Genomic DNA, 13,574 nt, shown 5'->3' on the forward strand with positions numbered 1-13,574 from the left:
CTGATCAAAGACAATTTTATTTTTCCGATATCTTCTATGAGTATCTTTTATGTGCTTGGCTCTACCATAAACTCATGGAAAATGCTGCTTAAAGAAACACTAGATTTTGAAATGTTTGTTTTCTGATTTACCAACCTATAAAAATGCAAAATATGTAAACTATACCTCAATAAACGTGATGTAAAAAAGTAAATAGTAAATAAATTCAACTAAAACGTCCAGAGGTTAAAAGATCAATCATTATGGCCAAGGAAGCCGAAAGGCATCCTCACAGCATAGTAAGTTGTTATAAAAAGTGATAAGGAAGAGGTATATTTTACAAACAAATTACTTTTCAACATTCCTTTTAGTATTACGATATGAGACACCAGCAGAATACAGTTTCACAATTGCTTTATCATTAAACACACAGGGGACAAATAATAAATGTAACGTGTACAATATTTAATTGTTTCTTATAGTAAGTTTCCTTACAAAATCTCTGCTTTTAGCAGGATATAAAGATCTAACCTCCTTAAATATAAACATTTGGGAATTTTAGTAATGCAGTGTGACACAGTGGTAAGAGTCAGGCTTGTGGTCTATAGGACTCATTTTGAATCTTGACTTTATAATTTCTATTTGTATGAATTTATACCTGCTCCTTCTGACTTTGTTTCTCTCCCTTCCTCCCTCTAAACTCTCTCATTTATGCACACGTACATGCATATACCAAAACCCCTCTTTTTTCATCTTTAAAAATAAGTAAATAATACCTACTTATGTTGGGAAAATTAAAGGGGATAATGTTATAAAACATTTAATGCAGTGCTTAAACAGGGAAGTATTTAAAATAATAACAAATATTACTTTGTTATTTATTAATGCTGTATAGTTAAAATGGAAATTTTCCATTGAAATAGCTTTTACTTACTGTATGATTCTTTAGTTCTGGGCTTATAGGACTCTGCTGATCTTCTTACCCATAATAAATGTACATCATTATGTGAAGCAAAGAATATAGGTTCTTACTGACAAAGATTATTTCAATCACTTCTGTATTCATTTTATTAATTTCACTCCTCACCTGCATTGTTTCTGAAGTTCTTTCCATCAGAATGTCACTTTCTTTAATATCGAATACATTTCTTTTGGAACTCATCTTCTTGTCAGATAAATATTGAAATTCACCGTGTCATCACAGAATTGTGCATTTTGGACAATTTGTATTACTCTAGAAAAAGAAATACATAGAAAAAAGAAAACCCCAAATATCCCATACCCTTTTCCCCATCCTCTTTCTGACCACTAGTATTGGACTCCACCTAATTTTAAGACTTATAATAGAGATAGGCTAATTAAGGCAGTGTACTATTGTCAGAAATATATGTATATAGATTAGTGGAACAGAACAAAGCATTCAGAGTAGATCCATACAAACATGGGCAACTGGCTTTTTTTCTGATGTGTTTTAAACTTTAATCTTGATGACAAATTATAAAACAACAGGATTCACTAAAAAGAAAATCTTAACTTCTGGTCTGGCTCTGAAAATTTACAAATATTAGTGTTTATTAATAGTGTACTAATTATTCACCATACATCCCACACCTACCAGTGGTGCGGTTTTGTACAGGATGCCTCGGTTGAGAACAAGAGCCACCTGTGTGCTAGGGCAGCAGGGAGTGGGATGAGGTTAGAATCCAGGGTATTTTTGACAGAAGAGATGAGAAAGTCCTTTCTGGAAGTCATATCTATTACTTCTCAGTGAGGAGCAGAAACTGGTAACATCCTCCAGATGAATGTTGATTTAACAAGTTAAATCAAGCTCTAAATCAATGGTTCTCATCCTCTCATATTATTAGATGTCAAAGGAACATTTCAGAATCATGAGAAAGGGCAGGAATCAGGGGTTAAAAATGATGTTCAACATTAAAACCTTGTACTAGAAAAATTTTAAATAAATATACTATAAACTGTGTAAAGATCATGATATATTTAGGTGTTTAAAAATGTGCCAGAGAATGAAAAAGATGGAAACAATACTTTTACATTGTTCTTCTTCAATGTGTGATCCTTAGACTTTCTGAATCAAAATAGGCTTAGAACGTATTAAAAATATGCCTATGCCCCAAACCTATGGAACCAAAATCTGTAATTGTAGGACCTGACATTCTGCATTTTTTATAAGTTCCTGACTAATGCTCATCTGTAGGCAGCTTAACATCAGAAAAATTAGGGGAATGACCAGATCAGTGGCTCCCAAACCTTTTTGGCCACATGTGGTAGCAGGCTGGCTACCACAAAATCAGGAGTCTTCACAAAGCATGGATTCTTATACCCCACCTCCAGAGATTCTGAATTCAAAGGTTTGGATGGGATTCATGAACTTCCCAGTTGATTCTGGTAAACACCTAGGTCTGGAAACCCTGAAATTAAACAACTGACCTCTAAGATTCTTTAGAACAATAGTAGTCAGGGATTTTTTTTTGTATGGTTACCACGAGAAAAGTTTTTTGCTTATATTGCAAGGCTCTCCTTCATATCAATTTATTGTAACAGGTCTAAAATTGTACAGTGATTGCATCTTCCATAAAAACAGAAGTTAGTTGTTGATTACAGGAAGAATCAATTTAAACATGCCGAGAACTCTTACCAGTATTAGAAAGGGAATCTGGTAGTCAGATGATCCGACCCTTTATTTAAGTACTTATGTAAAACCATGCATTTTCATATGCCACATGTCATCATATTCCCAGAAGTCAGGGTGTGTTTAAATCTTAAATAAGTTTGGGGTGGGGGAAGGTAGAGTGGAGGCGAAAGTTTTTAGGCTAACTGCAGAAAACATTGTTAAATCTCTGAAGCTCTTTTTAAATCTATCATCCATTGACTCTCCCTCCTTCACTTCTCTGCCATGGAACAATCCCTGCAGGTTGCCACAGTTTCGATGACCATCTATCTTCCAACCAGGATGGCGGAAAAAGCAAAAACGTGGTGAATCTTGGAGCAATCAGGCAAGGCATGAAGCGCTTTCAATTTCTATTAAACTGCTGTGAGCCAGGGACGATTCCAGATGCATCCATCTTGGCAGCTGCCTTGGATCTAGTAAGTTGTTGGAAGAATTTGCCACACTGTGTCCCCCATTCCAATTAGTGCAATTAAAGGAGATAAGCCTGATTCTCTAATCCTAATAATGTTAATGAGTTTGTTTGTTTTTTTCCCCCCCAGCATTGGTGGCAGAAAGGGGAAGAAAGGTAGTGAGATGACAAGAGAAAAGAAGGGGAAATGTTAATTAATATGCTCTGGAAAGTGGAATGTATAGTATCGTGGCTAAAAGTGTTGGAGAGTTCTGGAGGTGTACTGTCTGGGTTAAAGTCTCTGATAGTTCCCAGTTGAACCTCTGTAAAATAAAAATAATAATAATAATAATAATACAGCACCTACCTTCTATAGGTAGTGTGAGGATTAAATAAGATATTAAATATAAAGCCCTATCACAGTATCTGAAATATATTAATTGCTCGATAACGTAGACCATTATTATCAGTCTACGTCTGTCAAGTATTAGTCCTTTAAACTCTCTTAGTTGGTTTCATTATCAGTCAACTGGAGGAAAAATATGGAGCAAGGATCAATTGAATTGTTGAATAATACTTTGAATATTATATGATATTACACACATATAGGGGGATTAGAGAGTATTAAAATGGCTCTTGTTTAGAAAGTGTTTTGTGTATAAGCTAGATTCCGACTTTTGAACTTAGTCCTTCAATTTCCTACTTACCTTCTGATGTATAAACTTTTCATACACTACTTAAAAAATTTTTTTAATTGTTTCACTTTTTCAAAAGGAAACTCAAATAGATTTTTATTAGAATTAAAATCTTTCAGCCTGGTATAAAGGGTTCTTTTTCTAGGTTTTATGAAACATGATAAGTGACCACTGGCCTGTCATATTTTACCTGGGAAAGTCATGCAAATCTGATAATATAGCTCATTATATGCTTCTGCGGCATGGCACTGTTTGATCTCAGAATATTTAGTGGTCAGAAGGGTATGTGACTTCATTTAAGCATGGGATACTTACCACTTCTACTGATATCAAGTGATGTTTTGCCATTATGTAAGATTTTTCAGTCAGGTTCCCATTACTGGATATTGTCTTTTACAGATTTTTTAATTTGCAAAGTGTTCAATATGTTTTGATATATGCTATGGCAACTGTAAAAGGTGGAGAATCACAGGTCTTCAGGAGAGCTGTGACTAGTGGCAATTGCATAGTTTATGGACAATGAGATAACCCTTTTGAGCAAGAGAGCTTAAGAAGACAAGGAGTCATCCCTTGTTATCTAGATAGGGAAATAACTAGCCTGTCATTCCTTTGAATCATATTCTTCTTAAATACATCTTGGTCTGTTCTCAGAGGAATGGACTGAAGTAAATGTAACAAATTCATAAGAAAAGAACAAACGGTGGTTTGTTGTACATTTAAAAATGGGTAAGTGCATGAAAAGCCAGTTTACTGGAAAAATATGAATATTTCATAAAATATGCTTCCTCTTATTTGCACTTAAGACAGTGCTCATTAAAATATCCATAAATTCCTACTTTATAGCTATCAGACTTGCAATAATTAGAAAGTGTTTACAAGAGTATAAAAAATATTAGACACCATCACACAGTGTTGGTAGCAATGTAAGCAACAAAATTTGATTAAAGGAACAGAAGGAAGTCTTTGGATAATAAGGTAATATTATTATTACCTTATTAGTGAGAGAGAAATAATGATGAAGATAGGACTTCTTACTCTCTCCCTGAATGGTAAGTAATTATGGACTGGATGCAGTGGGAAGCAGGGAGGGCTGTACAGATCAAATGGCAGCAGATGGAATCAGAAAGCCTGGAGTAAATGTTGCTTACAAGATATTCTCCATATTACATTTAATTCTCCAAATTCGCCACATCACAATTAATTAATTAACTCAACATTATTGAGGGCCTCCTCTGTGCCAGACATGGTGTTAACTGTCGACGATAACAGAGACACTCAAGTGGAAAACATGACCTGTTTTGCATCTTCCCCTGTGAAGATTACATTTATATAGTGATTTATTAGCCAGGTGTCTCGGTATACAGCCTTCTAAGGTTGATAACACTAATGCTAATATTGATTGTGTGCCTTCTATATTTCCAAAGGAAAAAAAAGTGAAGCTCACAAAGACCAACTACCATGCTAAAGCTGCGCAGCCAGTAAAAGATAGAGCCAGATTGAAACTTAGGTGTGCCTTCAAAGACCCTACATTTTGAACTCTACCATGTCACTTCTCATTAAAAAAAAGTATGTGAGATCATAACAGAAACTTTGTTTAAAATATGGAAAAACATTAAATTCTATATTTTATACCTGATAGTTTAAATTTGGTTAAGAAAATAAAGTTGACAGAAGCTAGTTCAACAACACAATACAAAATAATACAGTAGCATTTGTGTATTGCCATTTTACAGGTGGTTTAAGCTGAAATATCCCAAAGGTACTAAAATGTCCATCTTTGTCTCAAGCCTAAAGTCACAGCTACTTTTGGAAAATCTTTTGACAAGTGAGGCATCAGATTTCTCAGGCAAAGTGAGATTAAGGGAAAACATAAGAGCAGATTATGTTATTTCAACCTGAAGTGCAAAAACTGAGAGACATATACAGGCGCAGCTTGCCATAGAACTGGAAAATGTTGTGAATATGAGCATTTGAATAGCTGTCCATCAAATAAGCACCTGATGGCCGAGTTGACAGATAGCCTTCACTTACTAGAATGGTCTAGGCTCCACCCTCTTTCAGAGGTCCTGATCTGTCTATGTAAATCTGAATCATGCAGTAAAGACTCTCCTGAGCATCTCTTTTCATTCACGTGTCTTCCACGTGAGAGAGTAAAAGCCCTGAGAACTGAGGCGTCTTTGCTCAAGGTCATGTCAGCCAGTTAGTGCTAAAACCAGGAGCAAAGCAGAACCTTCTGAATCTATTCAGGATTCTTTTAGCAATACCATATGCCCTCTCTGCTAAAAAATCATTTAAATAAATCAGAGTTAGTGTCTTACATATTAAAAATATTCGTTTGTATATGGTCTCATGTAATAATGAAGAAAACAAATGATTTTTAAGGATCCAGAAAAGCATTTGAACCTTTTAAAAAAAATGTCCCTTACTATGAGAATACATAATGAATTCATAATAGGAAAATATAGGTGATTTTCAACTTTAAAGGCTCATGCTACACATTCATTCTCTAAAGCAATGATTCTTAACATTTTTGGAAACATAGTCTTATAGAATTGGTTGAAAACAATGGAAAAATACATTTACAGACAAAATTTAGCATGTAATATCAGAAGATTCATGGACCACCCCCCAAAACCCATCCATGAAATCAGTGTTAAATTCAACCACAATTAATGCATCAGCACTGGCAGAAAGAGACCCTTTCGTCAGGTAGCTAGAATGATTTTCTTAGTATTCATCTATGGTATAAGAACAGAAGGAAACCTGTCTTAATTGCTTCTTACATGGCAAGCTCTTAGGATTTATATAATATATGTAGGCTGGGAGAAACAGGAGTCTTGCCACAAAGAAAGCAACATACTTTGAGTGTTGAAAAATAATCCCAATAACATGATTTGTGAGCAATAGTGGCTTCTGAATGGAGTTTATTGAAGAGGAATATTGGTGAACACTTTGACAACTAAATATCTTTGGTGTTGGTGTTTCACTCTCTCTCGTTAAATGGTACCATATCCTGATTTCCAGCTGCTGTAATGCTTAGAGTCCCCAAGTACCTGTGACATAGGCGTTTCCAGCCGCAAGTACACTCCTTATGTGCTACCGTTAAGGTGGGCTGGACCCCATAGATAATTCAAAATTTTCTTTTACTTTCCGAAACTAAGACTGTGACTAGATGGTTACCAGACCCCGAGATCCTCCTTGCTTTCTTTCCTGCGGAACTTACTCTGGTCCTGCTTGGCCTCCTCATTCATTTTACTCTATGTAGTTAATCATATATGATCACATTGATTTTCTTATATCATGGAATTATTTCTAAGGCACAGACTTCATTATTAGTGTTATCTGTGATAGTAAATTGCCAATAAATTAGGATAATATAATGGTAGTATATTTCACCCGAAACATAGGACAATACCTTTTGTTAATTTTTCTTTTTCTTTTTGAGTTTGTAGATTATACAAACCTAGAGATGAAATAAGTCCTTTTTGAAACATGTCTTTTAAAAATGTCTTACAATTGCATCTAGTTTGTGGATGGAGAAAGCCTAATTTATGTTGAATTACTTAACTTCATCAACAGGAAGCTTTAGGAGGAGTGAATATATAATTTTTTATCCAAACTGGTGTACTAGTGAGAATGAGAGGGGCTGTTATCGGGTGAACGGTTGTAAGCCATGACTTTCCTGGTCAAAGCAAGATTGTCACCATATGATAGTCCACACTTAGCCTCTTACTTTGAGTTGACTACATCAACTCTAATTCATATTGATGCTTACCATCACAAGACTATTTGGTGACCTATGCAGGCTGTGTCCCCTTCAAGGAGATAAGAATATATACATAAGAGGGAAATATCAAAGCAAAATAATATTATGTTCTCTTTTAAATGCTAAAGTAGAAATAATAACTCAATATAACCAAAACTAAATTATCCTCTTAATTCTAGTAGTTTTTATTTTTTTAAAAGATCCTAACTACACAATGTAGCATAAAAAATGCATATCATGAATATGTAGAGTTTAAAGAAAAACACTTTACAAGTGATATATTCACTATACAACTTAAAAATAGAACATTTTCAGTTTCTTTAAAGTTACCTGTGTACCCTTAGCTAATCACACACCTCTCTCTCCTGGAAGACTGTTTCCTTGTGAATTTTGTTTTAATCATTCCTGTACTTCCTTTTTTTTTTTTTTTCTCACTCTGCAAACTCCAATCTCTCCCTCCTATACTTCCTTAATTTTACTATATGAGTATGTGTCTCTAAAGAATACATTGTTTTGTTTTTCCTGGTTTTGAAATTCATTTAAGCGATATCAAACTGTGCTGATTTTAAAAATTCATGATTATATTTGAGTTCATCTATATTGATGATGCATTTAGCTTTAATTCATTATTTCCATACATTTAATATTAATTATTTGCCACTCATGAGTGGTGCTCCATTGTTTGGACATGCCACAGTTCATATATTTGTTCTATATTAAATGGACATCTGTATTTTTTCTGACCTTTGGATATTTAAAACAATACTTCCAGGAATATTCTTGCACATGGGCCTTTATGCACTAGTTTCCTAAGTAGACTTAGGAGTGGAACTATTGAGTCATAATTTTACCATGTAATGCCAACAGGTATTTCAAAGTAGTTGCAACAGCTACAGGCACCAGCAGTGTAATAAAAGCACCATTTCTTTTGTTCTTGCTGTCACTTGCTTGTTCAACGTTTTTAATTTTACCACTCCGTTCATTAAAGCAACAACTCTTTAGTTTACATTTCAATTTACAGTTTGAACTGTCTCTGTATAGGTTTATTCACTTCATGTTTACTTTGGTGAAAGATCTTGTTCATATCTTTTGTTAATTTTTTTAATGTAGGATTATTTGTCTTTTTATTGCTAACTTTAAAGAGAGTACAATGAGGATTAGTACTAATCCACTTTCTTTTCTTTGCATTGCATCATCACCCGGTTTGTGGCTTGTCTTTTCTTCATTTTTATTGTGACTTTAATGAAAAGAAATTTTAATTTAATGATTAATTAATCTGTTTCTTCTCTTCATGGTTAGCACATTTTTGTCTCATTTAAGAAATCCTAAGGTAAGGAAGATATTCTTTGTATTTTCTTCTAAGAATTTCAGATTTACCTTTCACACTTAAATCTTTATCTAGGATTTACTGTGTGAGTGGTTTAAGGTAGGAATCTGTTTTCTTTATTTTCCTCCTTCATGTGGAAGAAAGATTTTCCTAGCACCATTTATTGAGCGGCCCATGCTGTCTTTGCTGGTGTGCAACCCTGTCTTGGTCGTATTTCAGTTTTCCCTTTTTACCCAGGTCTGACTCTGGTCTTGTTCTGTTCCACTCACTGTCTCCCTGATTTAATAATAATAATAATTTTAATAATAATTAGAACTTTAGCCATCTATTAGGCTGTTCTTGGCTCTTTGGTTTCCATGTGAATTTGAAAATTAGCTTGTCCAGTTCCATTAATTATCTCTTGATTCACCCTTGGAATGGCATCGAATGCACAGTTGAATTTTGAGTTAATTGAAATTGAGGTTGTAATTTGTATCTGAATTGATATTTCAGATGTTCTATTTTTCCTGAACTATTTTTATTTTAAAAAACTATTTTTAGTTTAAGTAATTTTTATTGTTTGAGGAATTTGTCCATTTCACCTACATTTTCCTGTTCTCAGCATTAAGTTGATCATAATATTTTCTTAGTAGTTCTTAATCTTTAAACATTTGTAGTCTGTTTTTATTCCTAAAATTTTTCCTTTTTTCTTCATTAGGCTTGCCAGACGTTTGTCAATTTCATTAGTCTTTTTGAATGGCTTTATTGATACTCTCTGCTGTATCTTTTCTCCATAATTTATTTATTCTTGCCCTTATTTTATAATTTCCTTCCTTCTTGCTTTACATTCATTATACTATCATTAGCTTAATAAGTTGATTGTCTAGCACATTAGTTTTCTTTTTTCTTTTCTAAACTAAGCATTTAGTTATAATTTCCCTCTAAATACTACTATGACTGCATTTTTTGATAAGCAGCATTTTTATTATAACTTATTTTTAACTACTTTCTAGTTTCTTTAATGATTTCCTCTTTGACTCATGGATTTAGATCTGTGTGTGTTTCAATTTTTAAGTTACGAGGTTTTTTAGTAGCTCTGCATTTGTTATTAATTTATAGCTTCATTGTTAGGTACTGATTCTTTGGAATAAAATTAGACTTGCTTTATGACCTGGAACATTATCAGTTTTTACAGATGACCTATGTGTGTTTTAAAAGAATGTACCTTCTCCAGTTGTTGGGTTTAGTGCTTTATATAGTTGTTTAGATAGATAGATAGATAGATAGATAGATAGATAGATAGATAGATAGATAGATAGATAGATAGATAGATAGAGATAGATAGATAGATAGATAGACAGACAGACAGACAGACAGACAGATAGATAGATAGATAGATAGAAAGAATACAGCTTGTCAATTGGGCTGTTCAAATCCTCTACATCCTTATTGCTTTTACTCACTGCAGAATTGCCTGAAAAACTTTCATAGTCTAATTCCTTCACCATGTTTTCAATATGCACATTAATCTTTGTGAATGTATTTGATGCAGTATGATTGCAATATTACAGTCCCTGTGTGTCTGTTTGTAAGTGTGTTATTTCTGCTGACTTTTGCTCATAGTGGCTTCTGTTCTTGTGTGTGTATGTTTCTCATGTGTTTCTTTTTTTTCTCGTGAGTTTTTAATATGGCTTTCTCCTTGGAGCTTTGTGGGGATTCTTAACAGTATGTTAGGGCAGTATTATTCAAAGTGTGGTCCATGGACCAGCAATACCAGCTTCATCTGGGAGCTTGTTTAAATTGCAAATTCTTCAGCCCCACAGTATACCTACTGAATCAGTTTCTAGGAATGGGACCGAGAAATCTACTCCATCCATGTTTCCAAGTAGTTTTATGAACGCTCAAGTTTGAGGGTTTGAAAAGCACTGGTTTAAAATATTCCTTTAGAGAAGATTTGCATTTTTTTGTTAGGTACCTGGGAAAATTACCGCGTACCCTGACAATTAATTGTTTTGGGGCACAGGTCATAGAAGTATTGTCCATTCTGACTCAAAACTTGTATGAGAATGTGGGCTTTTGTTTAGGAGTTCTCGTAGGAGACTTTATTGTTATGTTGTTGTTTTTGAACCCAGAGCAAGGGTTGTTCAAGCCAGCCAACTCCAGTGAGGCTGTCATTCATCCAGCGAGAGTGTCTCCCACCTGGGACCTTGGCTTCATGTAGGAGTATCTGACGTGACCTCACACTCTGTTTGGGCCCCAGACGTTTAACTTGTTGGCCTGCTGAAAATTCTGTGTTTAGTCTCTCCATAGTCAATAGAAGCCCTCAGGACAAATGTTCCTACCCTGGTTCACCCCATGGAATTGCACTTTCTCATAATTTACCCATCCTGTAGTGTTACCGTGGTAACAAAAACCAAAACAAAGAGGTTTTTGAATATTGTTTTCCAGCATTTTTATGTATTCTAGATCAAGAGAACACCTCTTCATTTGTAGGCTATCCTATTGTCAGAAACAGTTCTCATTTGGTTTTTAAAATACCAAAACTATTAGCACGGTCTGAGTAAGTGTTAAAATGACTCGGTAGCCAAGGCCGTGTGCTGAATAATGCCTGCCCCCCTGAGGACTGAAGCATTTCAGCTGGTCTCCATGACTCTAGGGATGGGCAGAGCAAGAGGCAGCCTGTCAGCCACTTAATGATCTCAGTCAGGCAGAGAACTCAATATGGGTTGAGTGATAACTGCTGACTCACAAGCAGATGCCCTCCAGCAAATGAGGTTCTGACTAAGACCCACTATAACTCGTTATTCCCAGTGGTTTTAAATAAACAGGTGTCCTGTTCCAGCCAGTAATTTTATATTTACTGTATGGCAATTTAAAAAAAAGAAATCATGTAGTTCCTCAGGGGCCAACATAAAATACTCAGTCTTTATAGTTAGTTCCTGCCCAGTATTACAATGTGAGTTTTCAGGGTCAGTGAGGGTTTCTTCAAACATAATATGCTTAGATATATTCCCTCAGGCAAAGGAAGGGATTGTAATTATAACCTTCAATTGATCATTGTATCTCAGTAGCAATGTGTTCTATGTTCCTAGGAAAAATAAAGCACAGCTGTTGAAATTAATATCCCAATTCTGTACGTCACTTTCATAAAGAAAACCTTTATACATATAATACACATAGCAATCTTATAAAATTCAGGGAATACTGACAAAGGAAGTCAAGGAAGTGTCTGATGTTTGGAGTTTTCTACTTGTAGAATGTTAGAGAAATCCATGCTGAATAATCACATCCCCATGACATTTTGTAATAATGAGACAACTTTGTAACTATTGCAGAAAACACCTTATGAAAGATTGAGCAATATGAAATTGCTGATATTAGACCATTTTTGACCTACAAATTTGGACATTTCTTATTGTTCAATCTATTGTTTTACCTTCCCAATTAAAATTGATTCTTGCTTGTCTAGAAACTGAATTATGATGTAAAGAAATAGAAGCAGTTCTGTGGCATCGTGGAGCATAAAATGGTGTCTGGGCAGACATGTTACCAAGAGAGGAGAAATTTAAATATGGCTACTTTTATTTCAGGACAAAGTTTTCTGAGGTATCAAAATGGCAGTGGTATCAAATTTTGTGTAGATGTTTTAACTATGCCTCTGATAATTCTGATTCTTTTCAGCCATGCAACATTCTTCTGATTCATTTTTCTCCATTTGTGCTGTTTTTCTCTGTGATGTGAACCCATCCCCATCCATTATGTCATGCCTTCACCTTTTGCTGCTTCTTCAGATTGCACTGAGCCCTGAGAGGTAAGCACCATCCAAAGAGGGAAATTTGCCTTTCTTTTATATCCAGGGAGAATCCTTTCTCCAAGGTTTCCATACCACAGCCCAAACGTTCTAAACTGTGCTTTGAAAGGAACTTATGGACACAGTCATTCCTCACCCTCACACTTCCAATGGAAGGCCTTGAGTGCTGTCGCATTCACATTGTGAATTTAGCACTTTCCCTAAGTCTTTTCTACTTGTATGCAAAACAGAATCCTCAGCTTTGTGCCTTGAGGTTTCCCTCAGTTTTCTCTAAGTAATATATACATCACAGTACTCCAGAAATTGGAATTATTCACTGCCACCTTTACCAGAAGATGCCTATCCATCACATCCACAAAGGATTATAATAAAAAACAATTTTTTAATTACCTTATGACATCAGTTCCTTAACATGGACAGTGACATTTTCAAACGCGACTAGGCTTGGCTGTTTACAAGGATCAAACTTATCAGATAATAACTGGCCTGACCCTCCATATTGTACTGTACAGTTAATGGGGATTATTTTCATCGTGATCTTAGTTCTGCTTCCAAACCTGGATTAGAATTTCCTAGGTATAATAAATGATAATATATATTTTATCATTAGAAGATCTGAGAGAACAGAATTGAAATTGCTTTTCATTCAAAAATGCTTCATGCTTCCAAAGCAACTGAAACCATTTTTAAGCACTGTACTATAAAAATTATTTTTTCTAAAGAAGGGAAGCTAATCCACATAGGGAATGTTACATATCACAATTTGGACAACTCATCCATCTATTGTTATTCTTCTTTGATGTTATCTAATATTTAATGGCAATAAAATGATCCTCTACTCCATACATTTGGGTCAGATTAGGTTTCACCTTTGTTAATCCTGAAGGACCCAGGGTTCATAACCTAATGCTGTTCCAGCAGTGTTTCTCACTTCCTGTCA

General features: G+C 34.8%; 1 protein-coding gene across 2 annotated transcripts in view; it reads left to right on the forward strand.

The window, feature by feature from the left end:
* Positions 1 to 13,574, forward strand: part of UNC80 (unc-80 subunit of NALCN channel complex) — a 237,327-nt gene that overhangs the window by 90,115 nt on the left and 133,638 nt on the right. For both annotated transcript variants that reach the window (XM_077154956.1, XM_077154955.1), the window contains exon 22: positions 2,912 to 3,084. In XM_077154956.1, the coding sequence (XP_077011071.1) occupies positions 2,912 to 3,084 (173 nt within the window). The remainder of the gene's footprint in view (positions 1 to 2,911; positions 3,085 to 13,574) is intronic.

Source organism: Tamandua tetradactyla, chromosome 3 (assembly GCF_023851605.1).
Source record: "Tamandua tetradactyla isolate mTamTet1 chromosome 3, mTamTet1.pri, whole genome shotgun sequence".
NCBI lineage: Eukaryota > Metazoa > Chordata > Mammalia > Pilosa > Myrmecophagidae > Tamandua > Tamandua tetradactyla.